Below are 21,588 nucleotides of genomic sequence, written 5' to 3' on the forward strand. Positions count from 1 at the left end.
GTAGCGGAAATTTTGAGTACTTCAGAGAACAGGTAAATACCACCTCTCACTGGCCCCGATCCCATCTATTCTCTGCCTCCTGAGTCCCAGCTGATTGGGAGGGAGTGGGGATTTTGCAGTAACCTTCCCCTGGACTCCCCTGCCATGCCCACCAACCCACGCCCACCAACCCATGCCCACAGAACCGGTAGTAAAAACATTTGAATCCCACCACTGCTCTAAAGCACTGTGAAGCAGTATATAAGTCTAAGTGCTATTTCTATTACTATCACCACCATTATCACCATGACTGTGGTGAACTACCAGGCCAGCGGGTGAACAAATAAATGCATAAATAAACTGAACTAAGAAATAAATAAGGCAGTGGAAAGGATAGAGATTTATAAAAATGTATTCATGTAGGTCTCAAGTGAGATTCCCCATGAAGTAACATTTTAAAATTTGCCTGAAAGTCAGAGTCAAGACTTCCATCCAAATACTTGCCCCTGGTGAAATGTAATCGGAGCCTTCTCCTCTGTCCCTTGCAGGATTGAAGAGTGAATACACCGCCTGCCTGCACCTGTTTCTGCCAATACATTAGATGGAGTGGGGAGGAGAGTAGTAAGGGTGTCTAACCTTGGGTCTGAATTTGAACACCGGGTTGCTTCTGCAGGATTGAAAATCCAACATTTCTGCTTCCATCCTCTGGTCCTTTTAGTTACTGGAAAATGACAAAATGTCATTCTATAATAAAATGAAAGTCAATGTGACTGTACATAGGATCAGTTCTGGTCATCTGAAAGCAAAATAAAAACAGAAAGAAATCTCCTGAGAAATAGGAAAAAAATCCCTTAGAGCTAGTTAGTTAAGCTAAGTAGAAGTTCCTGGTGATATATTTGAGTTGAGTTTTAAATTTTAGTGGACGAATGAAGCAGGGAGAGGGCAAACCTAACCCATTCTGTCTGTGGAGATTCTCAGTCATCCAGGTCATGGTTGTCCCAAAGGTGCTTTTTCAAGAGGCAACTGGACTTTCTGGTTTTTCTGTGAAGACCTTTTGCTTCTCATCCAAGAAGCAGGCAGCCAAGAGCTGAAGAAGCTTCTTGGATGAGAAGCAAAACGTCTTCAAAGAAAAACCAGAAAGTCCAGTTGCCTCTTGAAAAAGCACCTTTGGACTCACCCATTCTGTTTCCATATTTCCACTGGGAACCAATATGAAGACTCGCATCTTCTCTCTATGTAGAAAATCTGATGGAGGTGATATGGGTTGAGAAGGGTAAAGGAAGCCTACTTCCTCCAATCTAGTGACTTCCAGCCATGTTGCCATGTTGGGTAACTGCTCCTTTAATTTGCAGCCAAACACAGTCCTTGGCTGCAGTGTCTCGCAACCAGGGCCACCTCCCCCCCTGCATCTGGAATACAAATTGTGCAAGGCTGGGTTAAGCAGGCTTCTGCTGATCCCACATGTGTCCTGGGGGACTCTGTGGCACTCTTGTCAGCCATGCAATATCGTAAGAACATGGCTGAACAAAGATATGAGAAACAAAGATATAAAAGTAACATTCAAATAGTTATATTACAGTTTGCAAAGCTTGCACATAAAAACAACCTGAACTAACACTCAAGATAAAAGATAAAGGGTAAAAGGAGATTTAGAAGGATGAAAAAGCATAAAGAAAAAGAAAGGAAAGCAAGAATATATGCAAAGAATGATGTTTATAACATCACTTAGCAGGGAAGAATACAACTGATACCATGCACACACTATTTGGTTTAGAAACAAATGCCTCTTGAGAAACTTATTTTTTAAAAAAGAAAGGGGCAAAATTCATATATCTTGTGAAGCTTTTAGTTGATTAATGAAGGTATCTAGAAAAAATCATATATCTTGTGAAGCTTTTAGTTGATTAATGAAGATATCTAGAAAAAAATCATATATCTTGTGAAGCTTTTAGTTGATTAATGAAGATATCTAGAAAAAATCATATATCTTGTGAAGCTTTTAGTTGATTAATGAAGATATCTAGAAAAAAATCATATATCTTGTGAAGCTTTTAGTTGATTAATGAAGGTATCTAGAAAAAATCGTATATCTTGTGAAGCTTTTAGTTGATTAATGAAGGTATCTAGAAAAAAATCATATATCTTGTGAAGCTTTTAGTTGATGAATGAAGGTATCTAGAAAAAAATCATATATCTTGTGAAGCTTTTAGTTGATTAATGAAAATATCAAGAAAAAAATCATATATCTTGTGAAGCTTTTAGTTGATTAATGAAGATATCTAGAAAAAATCATATATCTCGTGAAGCTTTTAGTTGATTAATGAAGGTATCTAGAAAAAATCATATATCTTGTGAAGCTTTTACTTGATTAATGAAGATATCTAGAAAAATCATATATCTTGTGAAGCTTTTAGTTGATTAATGAAGATATCTAGAAAAAAATTATATATCTTGTGAAGCTTTTAGTTGATTAATGAAGGAATCTAGAAAAATCATATATCGTGTGAAGCTTTTAGTTGATTAATGAAGGTATCTAGAAAAAATCATATATCTCGTGAAGCTTTTAGTTGATTAATGAAGGTATCTAGAAAAAATCATATATCTCGTGAAGCTTTTAGTTGATTAATGAAGATATCTAGAAAAAAATCATATATCTTGTGAAGCTTTTAGTTGATTAATGAAGGTATCTAGAAAAATCATATATCGTGTGAAGCTTTTAGTTGATTAATGAAGATATCTAGAATAATATATTGGCATTGGATTTCATGACTTCAGGCAACTAAGCAGGGATTGACTGGGCCACCTGCATAGCGGAACAACTTGCCTCTAAAGATGCCATAGACCACAGTCATTAAATCCTGAAGCTCAGCACTGCCCATTTGTAGAATAAGTTCATCTATTGGGCTGCATCATAACCATATGTTATCCCTTAGGGTGTTGGGAGAACTAGGGAAATGTCTATATTATCTATGACTCTTGCATGTAACTAACCTTCATACAGATGTAGATTCCATCTGAATTGAATGAAGGTGTACTGGGCATGTCTGAACCTGGTCTGCAAAGAGGCTGAAGTTTTATGAAAGCAAACTAGGCTAAAAAAAAACACACTTTACCAACACTTGTGCCTTTTCAACTTGCTATTAATCTTCCTAATTGTTTCATCCCAAAGTGGACCAGGGACACAGAATAATACATTATCTTAAATACAGGATATCTTATGTTAGGTGAATTGACCTGTCTAGTTTGATTCTGTGATTTTTAAACTTAGGGGAGGTGAGGTAATCATAGGCTCACCGAATGATGAAATGGAATGTGTCTTTATACCTCGAGCAGGATTTTATTAAATCATCCCAAGCATCTGAAAAACTCTACTGCTGCATTAGCCAGATGGTGTCATTGCTTAAAACCTATTACCTATCACACCGTCTCCAGTTCCCCTTCTCCATCTCTGTTGCTACATCCTGTTGTTAACTACCAAGTGGCTGATGTGCATACTAGCAGCAGCAATCCAAGTCCACACCCACCATTGACCATCTGGATAGTCTCCTCAGACACCTGTTCCTGCCTGCATCCAGGAAGGATGGACACTTTTACCCCTCTAATTTGCAGAACTCTTTGGAGGTGCTTGCTCAACCAGTTGCAAACCCATCTGGCTGAATGTTATTTATTTTGTTCCATAATCTTCCCAGAATTCCTGTCAGATGCTTCACTGAGAGCAATGTGCACATCATCTGCAGCATTTCTTTAGTCTACTTTGTTGGTTGGTTAGTTAGTTAGTTAGTTAGTTAGTTAATTAGTCCTTCTGTCATAAAAAAAACGTTCTGCTTAGTCTGACACAACATGCTCCTGAAAGCCGAGCTGGCATCGAATAATGAGAGCATTCTTTATAAAAGGCTTGCAAATGTGCTCCTTGACAATATGTTCCTGTGCTTTGCCAAATATAGACTTTTAGCTGGCCTGACGACTGATCCTCCTCCGTCCCCTTTTTTGAATGTAGGTTGGATGTAGGATTCTGTTTTTCTTCTTCAGGCTTCCAGCACTTCACCATCTCTGCTGACGTAAACTTTTACCAAGGAACAAAACAAAAACCTCCGATTGACAGAATCTTCAGGTCTCAGATTGACAGAATCTTCCAAACTGTTGTGAGCATTCATCTAACACTCATTTGTACGTTTAGCCCACGATGCAAATAAGTGCCAAGAATGTGGAGCCGAGCTCTTGATGGTCAAGGAGACTCACCCTCCCAGTCTTTCCAGTTCCTGCTAGTCGGATGCGCCATGTGGGGACTCTGACAACCATAATTGCAAAGGTAATCACAGGAGAAGCAAAAGGGCATGTACATTCTCACTGAAAGGCGAATGAAGAGGAGGACACAAGCGCTTTGATTGCCTGCCTCTGCTTTCGTATATGAGGCAGCCGGTGCTTTTGGCTGGGAGCCCAGGCAGGGCTTTTGTAATCAAAACATGATCCTGTATGCAGTGTAACCAGTACTGAGAAAGGCCGACGGATGGCTCTCCTCTTTTAGCCCTGCTGTGGAATCTGCCGAGCTTCACCTCTGATGTCCAAAATGCACCATTCTGTGAGTGCCGCCTTTGTTGTAACCGGGAGGGATGTGGGGAGCCATTCTTGCATTCTGAAAAGCCAAGGAGTGACTATATTTTCTCTGCTTTTTCTTTTTTAAAATCGCATTGTCGTCTCAGAGTCTTTTGTTTTCAGCCAAGGGATTGTTAGCTGGGTAACTGGGGAGGGCAAAAAAAGGTGGCTTCCTTGCAGTAGATTGTTATGGGACTCTCCTTCCAGGCAGGCAAGTTAGATTCCCTACTCCCCCTCCCCAAACAGAGGGAAGACGTATTTTTTTTAGCAGAAATCAAAACAAAACAGAATGCTGGGTAAGGAAAGATGCTTTCCACCCAAAGACTAGGAGGCTGGAGAAGATGCACCCATCTGTGCAAAGGCTGGCAGTGTGCTGCCTGATTCTGGGAAGTACTGGGCTGAGGCCCTGTCTTGTCACTTCTCATCCCCTAGTGTCCCCACCCCCCAGCCCCACAGCATTTCTCTTTCTCTTTCGGCCTCATACCACCAACAACTGATTTGGGAAGCACCCCGGGAAAATCCTAGTCATAGCCATAATCTGGATACTTGAGAGACCGCCTTCTGCCAATTACATCCCTGCGACCAATAAGATCACATAGATTAGGCCTCCTCCGCATTCCATCGGCCAGCCAATGTCGGCTGGCAACTACAAGGAGGAGGGCCTTCTCAGTAGTAGCCCCGACCCTTTGGAACGAGCTCCCCGTAGAGATTCGCACCCTCTCCACCGTCCAGGCCTTCCGCACAGCCCTTAAGAACTGGCTCTCCCGTCAGGCCTGGGGACAAGGATAGTTACCCCTCCCGAATGATGAATGTATGTTGTTTACTATTTTATTAAATGTCTCTATCTTAACGTCTGTATTCCCCTTCCCCGATTTTATGTGAGCCGCCCTGAGTCCCCTCAGGGAAAAGGGCAGCCTACAAATACTAATAAAATCTTAAATCTTAATCTTAATAATCTGAGAAAAACATCAATAGTATAGAGTCAGTGGATCGGGCAAAATTTCTGTGAAACTTTCCTTTCCCACTTCATGCTTGGTTCTGACTCCCTTCCCACCCCCTCCAACATTTGTCTGATATCAATAAAGGTATTTCTGACTGATAGACTCTCTCTCCCTCCTCATCTTCCAGGGGCCTCTAGGTTGTTGTTTTGTTTTGTTTTTTACCCCCAGCGGGCCAGCAAACAAGCCTTCTCATTCACAGCCACTGCACGTTTCTTCTGCTAGAGCCATTTATAACTCCCTGCCTGAATCACTGTACCATACGGCTTTCTGCTGGCAAGGGCAAAGGGGGTGTCACCTTCCATTTCCAATGCCCACCAAGCCAATGTTCTTTCCAGTAGCCTGGCAGCAAGAAGATCCCCTGACTGCAACACAGCAACAAACAGCCAGAAAGAGAAAAATGCTGACTGTGTGGCAATGCCTGGATCAGTGTGCACCAATCAACGAGTAGCTGGGTTTAATAGAGGGCCTCAAATTCTAGGGCATTTCATTTGAGTCCTTGTTCTCATTGTTTTGGCTCCTGCTGCTGCTGCTATCTCTCTGTGAATCTCCATTCACTGGCATGAAATAATTAAATAAATGATGGGACATGCGATCTCAGGCTGCAATACTGTATATCCTGCTTTCCTGAATAGAAATACTCCTGTTCAGTGTTACGCTAATCATCTAGTTATAAATGTGATATTATATTACATACATACATGCTTGCATGCATACATACATACACACACACACACACACACACACACACACACACACACACATATTGTATCTCCTAGCTGGTTAGATGCGAGAACAGTACTTTTCTTGCAAGGTAATCTCGAGATTGTAGAGTCTAGTTTGGGCAGAAAACTGTGACAATCCTTGAAGTTAATCTGGTTTTTAGCTGCACTTGTAGTATACTGGCTGTAGTAGACCAAAAGTAGCTAGTGTCGTCATTGTTATTAGTAGGAAATGTTGTCTGTGGTAGAGATACCAGTTTAGCAGTTAAGGCTCATAAGCTGGACTACATCTTCTTTGTTTTATTAAAAAGTTTTATTTGAAAGCCTCAGTTGACCAATACAATGCACAAGGGAGTCAATATCTAAAAGGCCTATTTAGTGATTACCATGATATCAGAAAGTTTGGAAGAGGGATAAATATAAATCTGAATTCACCAATGAATGAAAAAATATGTTTTTGTGTGCGTGTATGTGTGTGTGTATGGAGTGTAAGAAAAAGCACATAAAAGAACTCGAATGTGTGTTGTCTCACCTTGAAGCGAAGGTGTAGGTTTATTTGTGAATGAAAAGGCTAATATGTGTGTCAGACAAAATGAATTTGTTTTCTCTAGGTGATTGTGGGTGTGTATGAAAGTAGAAATCTGTAGGTTAATTATAGCCGAGTGTTATGCTTCAGTGAATAATGATAAAGGAAAACCCAGATATGTTTTTGGAAATATTGTGCAATAATATGAATTAATGCAACCCAGAGAGAACAAGTGATCTGTTAGGGTGACAAAAATATGTAGGTGGGACTGAGACAAACACATGAACAATGAGCAATTATGAGACTCAAGAATACATGAAAAAGGTGACTGGTGAATATCTGTCTAGAAAGGTAACGGATAGGAGATTCAGTAGTTTGCTATGAGGAATGAATGCTTGAAAGAAGTAAAAATAGTATGTACTATAGTATGCTTCATCAGTCTTGATACATAGAATGAGAGTTGCGTAAATCAGAAACAACATAAGTTAAATGCAATAGGAATGGGTGCAGGTGATTCTTGCTTTATGACTACAAATGAACTGAAAATTTCTGTTGCTAAACAAGAAGTTGAGTCAGTTTTTGTCCCATTTTATGATCTTTTTGACCAAAGTTGTTAAGTGAATCACTGCAGTTGTTAAGTGAGTAAGACGGTTGTTAAGTGAATTTGGCTTCCCCATTGACTTTGCTTGTCAGAAGGGTGCAAAAGTTGATCACATGACCCTGGGATACTGCAACTATCATAAATATGAGCCTGTTGCCAAGCACCTGAATTTTGATCACATGACCATGGGGATGCTGCAATGATTGTCAGCGTGAAAAACGGTCATAAGTCAGTTTTTTCCCATGCTGTTGTAATTTTAAATGGGCACTAAATGAACTGTTGTAAGTCGAGGACTACCTGTGTTTAAGAACTGTATGGTGAAACAAGAAGAGAGGGTCACGCATGAATGAGTACTGAGTATGGATAGGCTATAAAAGTGAATAATTATAGTAGTGATGTTATTTGATCATACAGGGACGGAAGATCAATTGGCAAAACAAAACTATAAAGGAAGAGTGAACAAATTTAGAGGGAAAAAAGCCTGAGAAAATTGTCATTCAATGGAATTAATTGTAAAACTCCTTCCGTGCCAAAATGTTATGGTTTTGAATTCTTTTCTTTAAAAAAAAAAAAAATCTTGATTGGATGGAACTTTGAAAGCTGGACACTAGAGGGCACCAGAAGGAACTGAAGATTGCAATTTAAAGAGAAGTACATTTAAATTCGACTTACTAGAATGGAGCAAAATATATTAACATTCAACATATTGAAGTGTAGTTTTTGAACAGTGGACCCAGAAATAAATTTTAAAGCATCCGCCTCTATGGATGCAGTAAATTTAAATAATGTTATGGAAGAGGAAGAAGTTTAAGGGTGAAAACCGACATAGACTGCAAGAATAATATGGAGAAAGATGCTACACTGGATATACAAATGAAACCTGTTGATGTCTTAATAATTAAAAGTATTAATTGATTTAAAATAATTAAAATACAAATGATTATTTGTACCTTATGACTATCATTAAGTGTTGTACCTTATGATTCTTGAAGAATGTATCTTGTCTTTTTATGTATACTGAGAGCATATGCAGCAAAGACAAATTCCTTGTGTGTCCAATCACACTTGGCCAATAAAGAATTCTAAAACGAATATACAGATAACAAACCAAAAAAGTGATTCAGATTACTTTCTTATATTAAATTTACACTTATTTGTTAACACTTTGAAGAATTTTGTGAGAAAAAAAGACCTTCATGGCAATTAATGTAGATTTTCATATAAATATCTCCTAAAAGGTGCATTTTTCTAACGTACACATCTTTTGCAAACAATTTCCCTTAATTTAATGAATTTCATACATAATCTTTCTCTACAATCTTTGTTATATTTGGTCCTTATGTGGTGTGTACATTTCATGTGGATTTCTGATTATTAAATTGCTTTGCAAAACTTAAGGGAAAATGTTGATTTCGGGTTTTAGCTTCACCTAGGGTTGTGAATAGATTTCAAAAATTTAAATTAGGTAAGTCTGCATTAGCACGCAAATTGAACATCCTATCCATTGTAGACAAATACCAAGACCTTCCTATATATGTAACAGACAGTTTTCTATATAACTTTAATAACTACCTCTGCACAAGAGTCACAATATTTTTCATTCTTATGGAATGTGGTTGGGCCACCCTATATTTTTGCATTATGTGGCATTAAAAAAGCATCCTTCACAATGAACATTGCTTCAGTTCAATTCTGCATATGTACATACCTAATACTCACCTTCCCATTTCATGATGCATTGCCTGGAGCATATCCACATAATGAATATACAACAGATTTAAAAAATATCTGACCAAGTAGTATTCAAATCAGGTTTGAAGCAGTTGCACAAAAAAATGGTCATGAAAATTCATCAGCTTGCAGAAGTGACCAATTCACTCGTCTTGCAAGCCTGATGGAAGATAATAAAGAATCTTGTATTTCATTCTCCTGTAGGGAAAATTATTCAGCCGAAATAAAATTTGCATATTAAGCTGAAACTCTGTCACCATCAATTTAGGTATCTTTTTATTAAGCGCCAGGCTTAGAATTAAATGAAAAATATGGATGTGAAATTTGCACTGACCAACAATGTTCTCCCAACTCTGTAAATCAGGAAGGGTCTCATTGCAGCCCCTAAGTCTACTTGGCTGTAACCCATCTAGCTCCATAAATCCCCTGGCCGCCTCTTATCCTTGTTTATTTCTTCACTCTAACATTTCTTTGGGGTGACTATCAAACAATTACTCTGAGATAAGATGGATTTAATAAGCAGCTTTAGAAATACAGGTGCATTTCATAGTAGGGGCTCAGCAGTTTGACGTTCATTCTTTGGGCTGGTTTACATTTTTTTTTGTTCCCAACCACCCTTTACGCTATTCCTTTTCTGCTAACCACTCATATTTTTAACTGGAGATTTTCTTTTAGCAATTTTTAAGTGATTTTTATGCTTCCTACCTGGTGTCCACCTGATGTACAAGGAACAAAAGTTCCAGATTATTTGTTTGTTTATTTACATTTATTATAGCCACTGAACTCCAATAGGTAACCTGTGTAGGATTTGGGAAGCTTTTCCTTACCCTGTTTTAGTTTTTTTTTGTTTTAATATGACCTTCATCCTGCTCAATTTTTTCATCTCTCACTGTTCCCTTTTCCTGAATTTATATTTAGATACCCTTTTTTCAGATGTGGGTACCATTATGTGAATTTACATGATGGAATAAGGGCTTAAAAATGAATAAACAAACTAATCAATTAAAAATTGATTCACTTTTATGAGATTGCCAGATCTTGCAAGATTTCAGTCTTGCCATCCAAAATCTCCCAATACTTTGGTATTATTGCCCTGAAACCTTCCAAAACATTTGCCTACAACTCTGTTTCACCTGTACTTTGCAAAATTTAATATCTATCCCTCCATATATGAACATTATCTGTGGACAGCATACCATCTAACAATGCTGCAGTGTTAAACCTGGTTGTGTCTCTTTCCACCTTATTTGGCTCCCAATGTTTGTTTCCTTTTCCCATCAAAGCTGTCAAAAAGTTCACTATAAACAAATGACTAGTGGATTAAGTTCAGATGCAATGGAATTGTAGTTTCTGACTGCAAACATTTGTGTTTAAAGGAGATCCTGATATTTCTATACATTCTGAAATGGTAGGTGTTTCAAATGCTATGTATTCCATATGTGATAGTGTACGATTTCTGAAAAGTTTGAGGAAAATTTACGTACGTTAGTTACAGTCCGTGATGTAAACGAAACTATATTGTTCTACTAGAGGCTGTAATAAGAGACCTAAAAATACAAAATTGTACAATATTTGTGCCTCAGATGCGACCATTTTGCAGCTTAATATATGAATATATGTGACTTTATCTTGATAGGGTTATCTGGAGAAAAAAATCCTTAAAATGAAAAAAATAGTATATTAAAATGTAGACAAATGATTTCCTAGTTGCTGCAACCAAAGTACATCTGTATTTGAGATTCTGTATCAGCTTTTTAACACAGATACTTCCTTTTGCAGACTATCTTGAAAAGATTATGTTCTTTGAAAGCAAAATTAAATTTTGCCTTCAAAATTCAGTAGCAAATTAAAAAAATTAAGATCTCAATGAACCTGGCTTTTAGGCCTAGATATAGTATGATCTCAATCTATTTATAGAGCTCTCAACAACAATCTGTAAAGCCTGCCTCTTGCGGTCAAAAATTTTAATATTTTATTTGTTCAATTGTGCCAAATTGTTTGAGGCTTTATAGTTTAAGAAACAAAATCAAGTTAATAATTAGTGTTTGCCAAAGAAAGGAAGCTTTTCTTCTTTATTTAATTCATTTAATTTACAGGGCTTACAGGCTGCTTCAGTTGTAAACAGCTCTCTGTGTGGTTACATTCCAATCTCTGCAAATTGGGTTTAAACAATATAATAAAAAGAAAACAAATCAATACTATGATGCAACCCCCAAATAGCACTGGGAGCAATCATTAATGCAATTGCAAACCAAAATAAATAAATAAATAAAAATAAACCAAAAGATCTTCCACTGTCAGAGAGAACATGGTCATAGCACAACAGCTCCAAGGCCTGTTGGATGAACTCTGTTTTAATGGCCTTACTAAACATCAGGAGGAAAAGGGACATCTGGATGGCACCAGCACCATTGTGTGGCTTGTCCTGTAAGATTTTTGCCTCAGGGCTCACAGTTTTTAAGTAGCAATAGCAATAGCAGTTAGACTTATATACCGCTTCATAGGGCTGTCAGCTCTCTCTAAGCGGTTTACAGAGTCAGCATATCACCCCCACAGTCTGGGTCCTCATTTCACCCACCTCGGAAGGATGGGAGGCTGAGTCAACCTTGAGCCGGTGAGATTAGAACCGCTGAACTGCAGATAACAGTCAGCTGAAGTGGCCTGCAGTACTGCACCCTAACCACTGCGCCACCCCAAGAAGAACATATAACATCTCCATAATACCGTTTGGCCATTGGTGGCAGTGGGAGGCTCCGCCCACACACGCACGAGAAAACCAATAGTAAAATAAATTGAAACCCACCACTGCTTCAGAAGCTAACAACTTATTCAGATCTGTCAAAGAATTACATCGGTTGGAGTTAATCCTATCATTGCGGGTAGTTCTTAACTTACAACAGTTTGTTTAGTGTCCATTGAAAGTTACAATGGCACTGAAAAAAGTGACATAACCATTTTTCACAGTTATGACCTTTGAAGCATCCCCGGGATCATGTGATCAAAATTCAGATGCTTTGCAACTGGTTCATATTTATTACTGTTGTTGGGTCCCACATCTCTTGCGATCTTTTGACAAGCAAAGTCAATGGGGAAGCCAGATTCACCTAACTCAGTGATGGTGAACCTTTTCTGGCTCGCGTGCCAAAAGCGGAGGAAGCGCAGGGGGGTCATGTGCGGGCTTGCCACACCCATAATGTATGCATAAGACCCCACTGCGCATGCGCACATGTCCAGCGCTCCCCCATTTTTGGTGTGCCTTTTTTGCCATGCCCAGGCTCCAGATGATTTATAGGAGCCTTGGGAGGGTGAAAACAGCCTCCCCCGCCCCCCGGAGGCCCTCTGGAGGCTTCAGAGATTCCCTGAAGCCTCCAGAGCACGAAAAACCGGCCCTATGGGCAAACTGGAAATTTGGGAATGGACTTCCAGTTTGCTCGCAGGGCCGGTTTTAGCCCTATGGAGCCTTCAGGGGCCTTCAGGAGGCTTCCCTGAAGGCTCTGGGGGGCAAAAAATGATCCTATGAGCAAACCGGAAGTCACTTCGGGTTTGCTTGTCGGGTTTTTTTTGCCCTCGGGAGCCTTCACAGAAGCTTCCTGAAGGCCCCTGAAGGCTCCATAGGGCTAAAACTGTCCCTGCGAGCAAACTGGAAGTCCATTCCCGAACTTCCAGTTTTTCTGTAGGGTCGGTTTTTTGTGCTTCTTGAAGCCTCCAGAGGGTGAAAAATGGCCTCAAAAGAAGGCCAGAGTCAGCATGCCCTACGCAACGCCTTGCATACCCTGACAAATGGCTCTGCGTGCCACCTGCGGCACGCGTGCCATAGGTTCACCATCATGGACCTAACTTATCAACTGCAGTGATTTACTTAACAATTATAACAATAAAGGTAGTGAAAAGGGGCAAAACTCACTTAACAAATGTTTCACTTAACAACAGAAATTGGAGGCTCAATTGTGGTCTTAAGTCAAGGATTACTTGTAGTTAAAATGCTCCTGGGGAATAGCAATGGAAAAGTCCTTCTATAATGATACTTTTATACATGGTTTTTTTGTTTTTAAAAACAAGGTTTAATTTTGTTCAGAATGAATTACTGAAGTACTAACAAGTACTTGTCACTGACATGGTCTCAGTAGAATGACAGATATCACACTGGTCATATAATGATAATAATAAATAATAGTCTGTATTTTTGGCCATTGGTGGAACACCACTAAAGATTCTCTTTGTATTTTAGGATGTTGCTATGGATGATGCAGTGTTGCAGAAAAAAGAAGAGAAAGATGTTGAACTGGATAAAAAAATTCTAGCTCTGAGAAAGAAGAATGAAGCTCTCATGAGAAGATATCAAGTATGTATGAACTCTAGCTTCTCCTTTCTAATAGTGTTGCTTAATATAACACTAAGCACTTAGACTTATATACCATTTCATAGTGCTTTACAGGCCTCTCTAAGCAGTTTATAGAGTCAGCATACTGCCGCTAACAATCTGGGTCCTCATTTTACTGACTTTGGAAGCCTGGAAGGCCGAGTCAACCTTGAGCCAGTCAGGATCGAACTCCTAGCATTCGGCAGAATTAGCTTGCAATACTTCAGTCTAACCACTGCGCTCGTAATGTGGTTTCAAATCCTTTAGTTAAAACTTTCATTCAATTTATAACAAGTTGATCTGAAAGCTGTATCTGTTTAATTACCACGAATACTTCACAGCTCAGTTGGTGGCGGCGTAGTTACTACTGGGATTGGAATTTCAAATTACCCTTTTAAAACAATAGTTCTTTACAATAGAATTGAAAAAAATATTAAAAGTATATAAGAATCACATTTTAAAGAACCAAAGCAAACAGATTCACAAGTTCCTCTGCTACTGCCTCATCCCTCTTAATGTTAACTCTTAATTGCTATAAAGCTATCTTCAGGAAACAGAACAATTTAGAACAATTAATCAGTGGAACAACTTGCCTCCAGAATTTGTAAATGCTCGAGTACTGGAAGTTTTAAAGAAGAGATTGAATAACCATTTGTCTGCAAGATAATGGCCGGGATCCAGATTCACAATGTGGTTTTGGGTTTAACATTTTGTACGAACTCATTCAAGTGCAATGTGTTCAACAAAATGGCTAAACATGGTAGGATTTGCTTAACACTCTTACCCACTTTTACTCGATATATTTTATGCTGGTCTTGATTCCAGGTGACTACCTGCGCAAGGCTGCCTGCAGTTTTCTTGGCAACATTTTTCAGAAGTGATTTGCCATTGCTTCTTTCCTAAGGCTATGAGAGAATGACTGGCCCAAAGTCACTCAACTGGCTTTGTGCTTAATGTGTGACTAGGATTCAAAGTTTTCAGGTTTCTAGCCTGATGCCTCTAATAAACTAGTACCCCAACTGGTTCTCTCTAATGCAACTTTTCAACTAGACTAAACTTTGCATGGCACCCTAACTTATAAATCCAATCACTTCTACTGATTTACAATAATACAATAGCAGAGTTGGAAGAGACCTTGGAGGTCTTCTAGTCCAACCCACTGCCTAGGCAGGAAACTCTATACCAATGGTTCTCAACCTTCCCAATGCTGTCACCATTTAATACAGTTCCTCATGTTGTGGTGACCCCCAACCATAAAATTGGTTCCTAAGACCATTGAAAATATGTTTTCCGATGGTCTTAGGCGACCCCTGTGAATGGGTCATTCGCACTGTTCCCTCTAAGGTGCGCGCCTGCGCGGCCGCGCACGTGGCTAGAAACCCCCGCGCAGAGATTTCTAACTGCCGCGCAGAGCTTTCTACCAAAGCAAACGTGGGGAAGTCCTTTGCAGGCGGCTAGAACTGGCCGCCTGCAAAGGACCTCCCCAGACTTGTTTTGATGAGCCGCCCGTGGCAGTGGTGCCTCTCTCTCCACGCGGAGCACCTGAGCTGGCCTCCGCGTTATCCCTCCCCCTTCCTCCTCTGCCGTGCTTTTGAGGCCGCGGGAGCTAGTAGGAAAGCGGCGGAGGTGGAGGCGATGGCAGGGATAACCCAGAGCCCAGCTGAGGTGCTCCGAGCGGAGGGGGAGGCACCACCGCCGCTGCTTTGCCGGTGAAGGAGAAGGAGCAAGAGGACTGGCGGCTTTGAAATGGTCCCGCCGGCTGCAGATTTGATTCGGCGTAAGCAGGGGCCGAACACATGCTGAGCCGACTTTGCGCAGTGAGGCGGAGTAATTCAACCCCCCCCAAAGAACATGTGTGTGTGTGTGTGTGTGTGTGTGTGAGAGAGAGAGAGAGAGAGAGAGAGAGAGAATTGGATCAAAATTGGTGGCCAAAGGAGTGGAAGGAAGGAAGGAAGCAAGCCCTGCCCCCTGTGAAAAAAACTGAAGATGGAGCAGTGAATGAATAAGCCATAAAAGCAACAAACAGTTAATGCGTAAGTAAGCTGAGGAGGAAGTTCTCAACTAAGGAAGCAATATTAGAAAGAAATATAAAAATAGAATATAAAATATAGAAAGAAATATAAAAAGGATCCAGATTCACAATGTGGTTTTGGGTTTAACATTTTGTACGAACTCATTCAAGTGCAATGTGTTCAACAAAATGGCTAAACATGGTAGGATTTGCTTAACACTCTTACCCACTTTTACTCGATATATTTTATGCTGGTCTTGATTCCAGGTGACTACCTGCGCAAGGCTGCCTGCAGTTTTCTTGGCAACATTTTTCAGAAGTGATTTGCCATTGCTTCTTTCCTAAGGCTATGAGAGAATGACTGGCCCAAAGTCACTCAACTGGCTTTGTGCTTAATGTGTGCCAAAAGTGCCAAAACACTTATTTTAGTCTTCATTTAATTACTTGTATTGTAGTCTGATGTAACATGTTTTTAAAGTTAACGTTAGTTAGAAAAGATAGGGTACAAAACTTAAATAATAAAAAAAAATCTACATTCATTTTGAAAAATAAATGCAATACTTGATTAATTTCATATCTTTATTTAAAATAGTTTTGGCATGGCATATCATTTTATTGACTCAGTTGGAAATGATGTGGATGTTGTATCTGATTCTGAGGCATATATATTCTTAAGTAACATAACATATAGCATATTGTCCAAACTTGCTAGACTATTTAATTGATCTTATTACTTTAAAGGGGGAGAGTTTCATGATAAATTATTTTATTACATTTATGTTGCATTTATATATTATATTTATTACATTTATATTCCACATTATATATTTGTATTGTTATTTTAGTGTTTATTGTCAATTTTGATAGATATATTGATATATCAATACTGATTTTAATCATACTAAATAACAATTACTGCTATTATTTATCAGCATTAAATATTTACATTTTTAATATCGAGTTAGTCATATTTTAGAATAATAGGATTATCTTTTAATAGGATAATTGGCAAAATCTAATTCAAATGTGATGGGTTGCATTCCAAAGGAATGTGAGAGGACAGGTTGCCTGCAAAATGCCAGGACCCAGGACCTGTTGGTGCCATGTCTCTCTCTAGCCAGTCTAATGATCTAAAAGCTGAGCAGAAGTCTTTTTTTTTTCAGGGTGAGCGGAAAAGTTTAGTGTTTGAGTAGCACATTTTCATGCCTGGCATTCATCAGGCTGAAACCTCGCTCACAATTGGTGCTTGGCGCTTGGAATGTTGCGCAAATGTCCAGCAGACGAGACAGAAGTTCAAACTGTTGCTCTCTTAGGTGCTCAGGCATGAAACTGTGCCGCTCAAACACTATACTTTTCCGCTCACCCTGAAAAAAAATTAGAGGGAACATTGGTCATTCGACCTCCAAAGGGGTCTCGACCCACAGGTTGAGAACCACTGCCCTATACCATTCCAGACAAATGGCTATCCAACATCTTCTTAAATACTTCCAGTGTTGGGGCATTCACAAATTCTGGATTGATTAATTGTTCTAACTGTCAGGAAATTTCTCCTCAGTTCTAAGTTGCTTCTCTCCTTGATTAGTTTCCACCCACTGCTTCTTGTTCTACCATCAGGTGCCTTGGAGAATAGTTTGACTCCCTTTTTTTGTGGCAACCTCTGAGATATTGGAACACTGCTATCATGTCTCCCCTAGTCCTTCTTTTCATTAAACTAGACATACCCAGTTCCTGCAACTGTTCTTCATATGTTTTAGTCTCCAGTCCCCTAATCATCTTTGTTGCTCTTTTCTGCATTCTTTATAGAGTCTTCACATCTTTTCTCGTGGTGACCAAAACTGTATTCCAAGTGTGACCTTACCAAGGCATTATAAAGTGGTATTAACACTTCACATGATCTTGATTCTATCCCTCTGTTTATGTAGCCTAGAACTGTGTTGGCTTTTTTGGCAGCTGCTGCACACTGCTGGCTCATATCCAAATGGTTGTCCACTAGGACTCCAAGATCCTTTTCACAGTTACTACTATTGAGGAAAGTACCACTTATACTGTACCTGTGCATTTTGTTTTTCTTGCCTAAATGTAGAACCTTACTCTTTTCACCATTGAATTTCATTTTATTAGATAGTGCCCAATGTTCAAGTTTGTCAATATCCTTCTGTATCTTAAGCCTGTCTTCTGGAGTGTTGGCTATTCCTTCCAGCTTGGTGTCATCAGCAAATCTGATGAGTTTCCCATTTATTCCCTCATCCAAATCATTGATGAAGATGTTGAAGAGTACTGGGCCCAAAACAGAACCTTGGGGTACTCCACTGCACATTTCCCTCCATGAAGATGCAGTTCCATTGAGGACTACACATTGAGTACGGTGGACAGCACAAATCCATCTGGTGGTGATGCTGTCCAACCCACATTCTTCTTTATCTAGTAGTAGGTTATGGTCTACCTTATCAAATGCCTTACTGAAGTCCAAGTAAACTATATCGATAGCATTCCTCTGGTCCACTAATTTTGTCACTTTGTCAAAGAATGCAATAAGATTAGTCTGGCATGATCTGTTTTTGACAAACCCATATTGGCTTTTGGCTATTACCTTGTTTACTTCTAGGTATTCTCTAATTCGTTGCTTGATTATCTTTTCCAGACTCTTTCCTGGTATTGAGGTCAGGCTGATAGGTCTATGGTTTCCTGGATCTATTTTTTTCCTTTTTTGAAGATGGGAACCACATCAGCTTTTTCCCGTCCTCTGGCAGTTCCCCGGTGCTCCAGGATCTCTGATAGATATAGTTCAGTGGCTCTGAGATCTCATCTGCCAGTTCCTTCAGAACCCTGGGGTGCAATCCGTCCGGTCCTGGTGATTTGAACTCGTCTAGGGTAGACAGGTGCTCACTTACCATTTTCTTCCCTATTTCAATTTGTGTTCCTAATCTGATTTTTCTGGTGCTGTTTTTGATAGGTTTGACTGTTTTATCCCTTTGTGTAAAGACAGATGCAAAAAATGAGTTAAATAGTTCTGCTTTCTCCCTGTTGCTTGTCACCTTCTTGCCACTTTCTCCCAGCAATGGACCAATTGTTTCCTTAATCCTTTTCTTGTTTTTAACATGTTGGAAGAAGCTTTTTTTGTTATTTTTTATTTTTGTGGCAAGCCTTTCTTCATTGTGAGCCTTAGCTTTCCTTACTTCATCTTTAGAGGCTCAGGCTATTTGCTGATATTCTGCCTTAGTTATGTCCCCCCTCTTTCCACTTTTTATACTTAACTTTTTTGTCTTTCAATTTGTCAGGGAGTTCTTTATGCAGCCATGCTGGTTTCTTTTGGGAGCTGTTATTTTTCTTCTTCATTGGTATTGTGCTAGACTGATCTTTTGTAATCTCATTTTTCAAAATTTCCCAAGCTTCTTGAGTTGTTTTCCCCTTGAGGATTCTCATCCATGGAATTCTTCCCAATCTCTCTCTAAGTTTATTGAAATTAGCTCTCTTAAAATCCAAGACTCTAGTTTCACTTTGTTCTACTACTTGTGTTTGCATAATGTTGAATTACAATATTGCACTGTCACTTGCCCCCAGGGTTCCTATGGCTTCAACAAATGGATTTCATACCCTATGGTAGAGTATATCATACAAATGACTCTCGGGTTAATACAAGGTATAAATCAGACCAGAAGATTGGACAACCATTTGTCGGAAATGGTATATGGTTTCCTACCTGAGCAAGGGATTGGACTAGAAGGGTTGGAAGAGGTCCCTTCTGTTATTCTGTTATATTAATTGATAAGAGCTAACTTGCCTGGTGAAGGTTTTGCGGGGGGATTTGCAACTATTTGATGAAATGTCAAGGACAAGGATTCACATTGGCTGTATATGGATAGCATACTTATCCGTTGATATTTTGATTATGGTTTATTCATTAAACCATTTTTCTAGATTCAGGCAACCTACTGATCCATGAACAGAAAACATGAAGTATGTCTGCACAACATGCTGATTAACTATATGATTGGCTAGGTTGTGCCATGTTGAGAAGTGACTATTGCCAGTCTATCAATGTGGAAGGCAGAGTCTAAAAATTGGGGTAAGAAGTGGTCCTCAAGATCCAGGATATTCAACCAATTAAAATATGGGGAAAATGAAACTAAATTAATGTGAGTTTTCCTGGAAACTATAAGCAATTGTGTAAAAGCAAAGCTAACAATAGTCTACTGGCCTAATCCCATTTGAAGAATATCCAGAATATATAGCTGTAAGTCTATTGTTCCAGGGCCAGGGTAGATGTTCTACCAGCCACACAAATTATGCAAATGCCATGTTATAGAGAGAATAACATGCCCAGGGTCCACAAATACAGATCACTAATACATTCAACTACAAAGTAGCTAACCACATTTTAGCTGAGCATGGTTGTGCAAATACAGCTTTTTGTGATTTTTTTATCCATGCACATACAGTGGTAAAGCCTTGGTGTGTATCAGAGGTGGTATTCAGCAGGATCTGACCAGTTCTGGAGAACTGGTAGTGGAAATTATGAGTAGTTCGGAGAACCGGAAAATACCACCTCTGATTGGCCCCACCCCCATCTATTCTCTGCCTCCAAAGTCCCAACTGATCAGGAGGGAAAGGGGATTTTATAGTATCCTTCTCCTGCCACACCCACAAAGCCATGCCCACAGAACTGGTAGTAAAAAAAATTGATTTCCACCACTAGTATGTATGTATATTTAATGACAGCAAGAATTCTTTGTGGGGAACATGTAATTTTTTTAAGCTTCTTTAAATTTCTCCCTTGGCAATGCTGTTTCTAATGTTTACTTGTTTAGCTGTTGACAGCTGACCTGGTAAAAAAATTATATGTCACTTTTTCAGGAAATAGAAGAAGACAAGAAACAAGCAGAACGAGAAGGAATGGCTGTCACGTCAAGGAAGGCTAGGCCAGATGGCCTTACCATCACCATCACCAAACCACATCATGTAAACACACTCTGCCTTTTCTGCTGAAAATGAAATGTTGGAATAGTACAGGAGATTCTAGCTACATTAGATTATTTTAGTAACAGGAAACCTTTGCCTTTTCCCAAACATTCTTGCACTGTTAGGATGTGGTGCTGTTTCAATGTAGTTGCTCCTTTTCTAGTTACTACTGGGCTCCAAGTGGGACTCCCAATCAGCTTGTGATCCTGGTGGTTGAATGCAAGTCTTCTTGCCTGCTTGTAAATAGCTGCCAATCTACAGATGTCACCTCCACATCTTCATCTGTAGGTTGCTTGTTTTTACCTTTCCTGCTACACACTCTTTTTTTCTATTTTGTCTTAGCATTTGCTTTTGTAAAGTCAAAAGACTGGATGGGGCGAGGCTGCCTCTGGACATCAGTACATCCTTCAAAACATCAGGGTGTGACTCAATTAGCCAGGCAACTGGGATACTCCTGAGAAAATGTAGGAGTGAACATCTGGATGAATGTGGGAAGTGCAAATAATGTATTTCTGATGGCTGCAGTTGCTTTTCCAAAACACAGGCAGCAATTCCAACTTTACTTTCTCACATTTCCTAATCTAGTGCCTATGTGTGATGAATTACTATTTCTATCATACTTCATCATTTTCCATAGGTAAAGATGGAAGAAACTGACCTGAGAAGGTGGGAAAACCTGAATAATCATATTGGTCTTGAGAGAGAAACAGGGTAGAAAGTAGGAAAAACATTACAGAATCAGACACAATGGAAAGTTTCTCTTGTAATGCTGCCAAGAAAACTATATTGATGTGTACATGAAGCTTTCAGTAGTTGAAGATGACTTGACACTTCTTTTAAATAGAGGTGGAAGAATTTGTAGAGCAACAGAGCACAAGGTTGTGGGCAGCTTAAATTGTAGTAAGAAAAATATAAAGTAGCAAGTTTTAGGTTAGTCTCTTAGGAATTTTTAAAAATATAATAGCAATACATAGGTGCACATAATTCTTCTTTCTCATCTTCTGCATAAGGTCATGGCCCACTATGGAGGAAAGGAGATAACTGGATATGCTTAATCTGAAGACAGATGACTGAGAAGGAATATGATGTCACAGTACAAATATCTGAA

The 21,588-nt window shown here is 39.3% G+C and overlaps 1 protein-coding gene across 1 annotated transcript in view; it reads left to right on the forward strand.

Moving 5' to 3' along the window:
* The first annotated feature begins 4,537 nt into the window (after positions 1-4,537).
* The window catches only part of CCDC9B (coiled-coil domain containing 9B), a 59,480-nt gene continuing 42,429 nt past the window's right edge, over positions 4,538-21,588 (forward strand). Inside the window, exons 1-3 of the mRNA XM_032213593.1 lie at positions 4,538-4,558; positions 13,379-13,492; positions 20,376-20,480. Of these exons, the coding sequence (XP_032069484.1) occupies positions 4,538-4,558; positions 13,379-13,492; positions 20,376-20,480 (240 nt within the window). The remainder of the gene's footprint in view (positions 4,559-13,378; positions 13,493-20,375; positions 20,481-21,588) is intronic.

Source organism: Thamnophis elegans, chromosome 1 (assembly GCF_009769535.1).
Source record: "Thamnophis elegans isolate rThaEle1 chromosome 1, rThaEle1.pri, whole genome shotgun sequence".
NCBI classification, from domain to species: domain Eukaryota; kingdom Metazoa; phylum Chordata; class Lepidosauria; order Squamata; family Colubridae; genus Thamnophis; species Thamnophis elegans.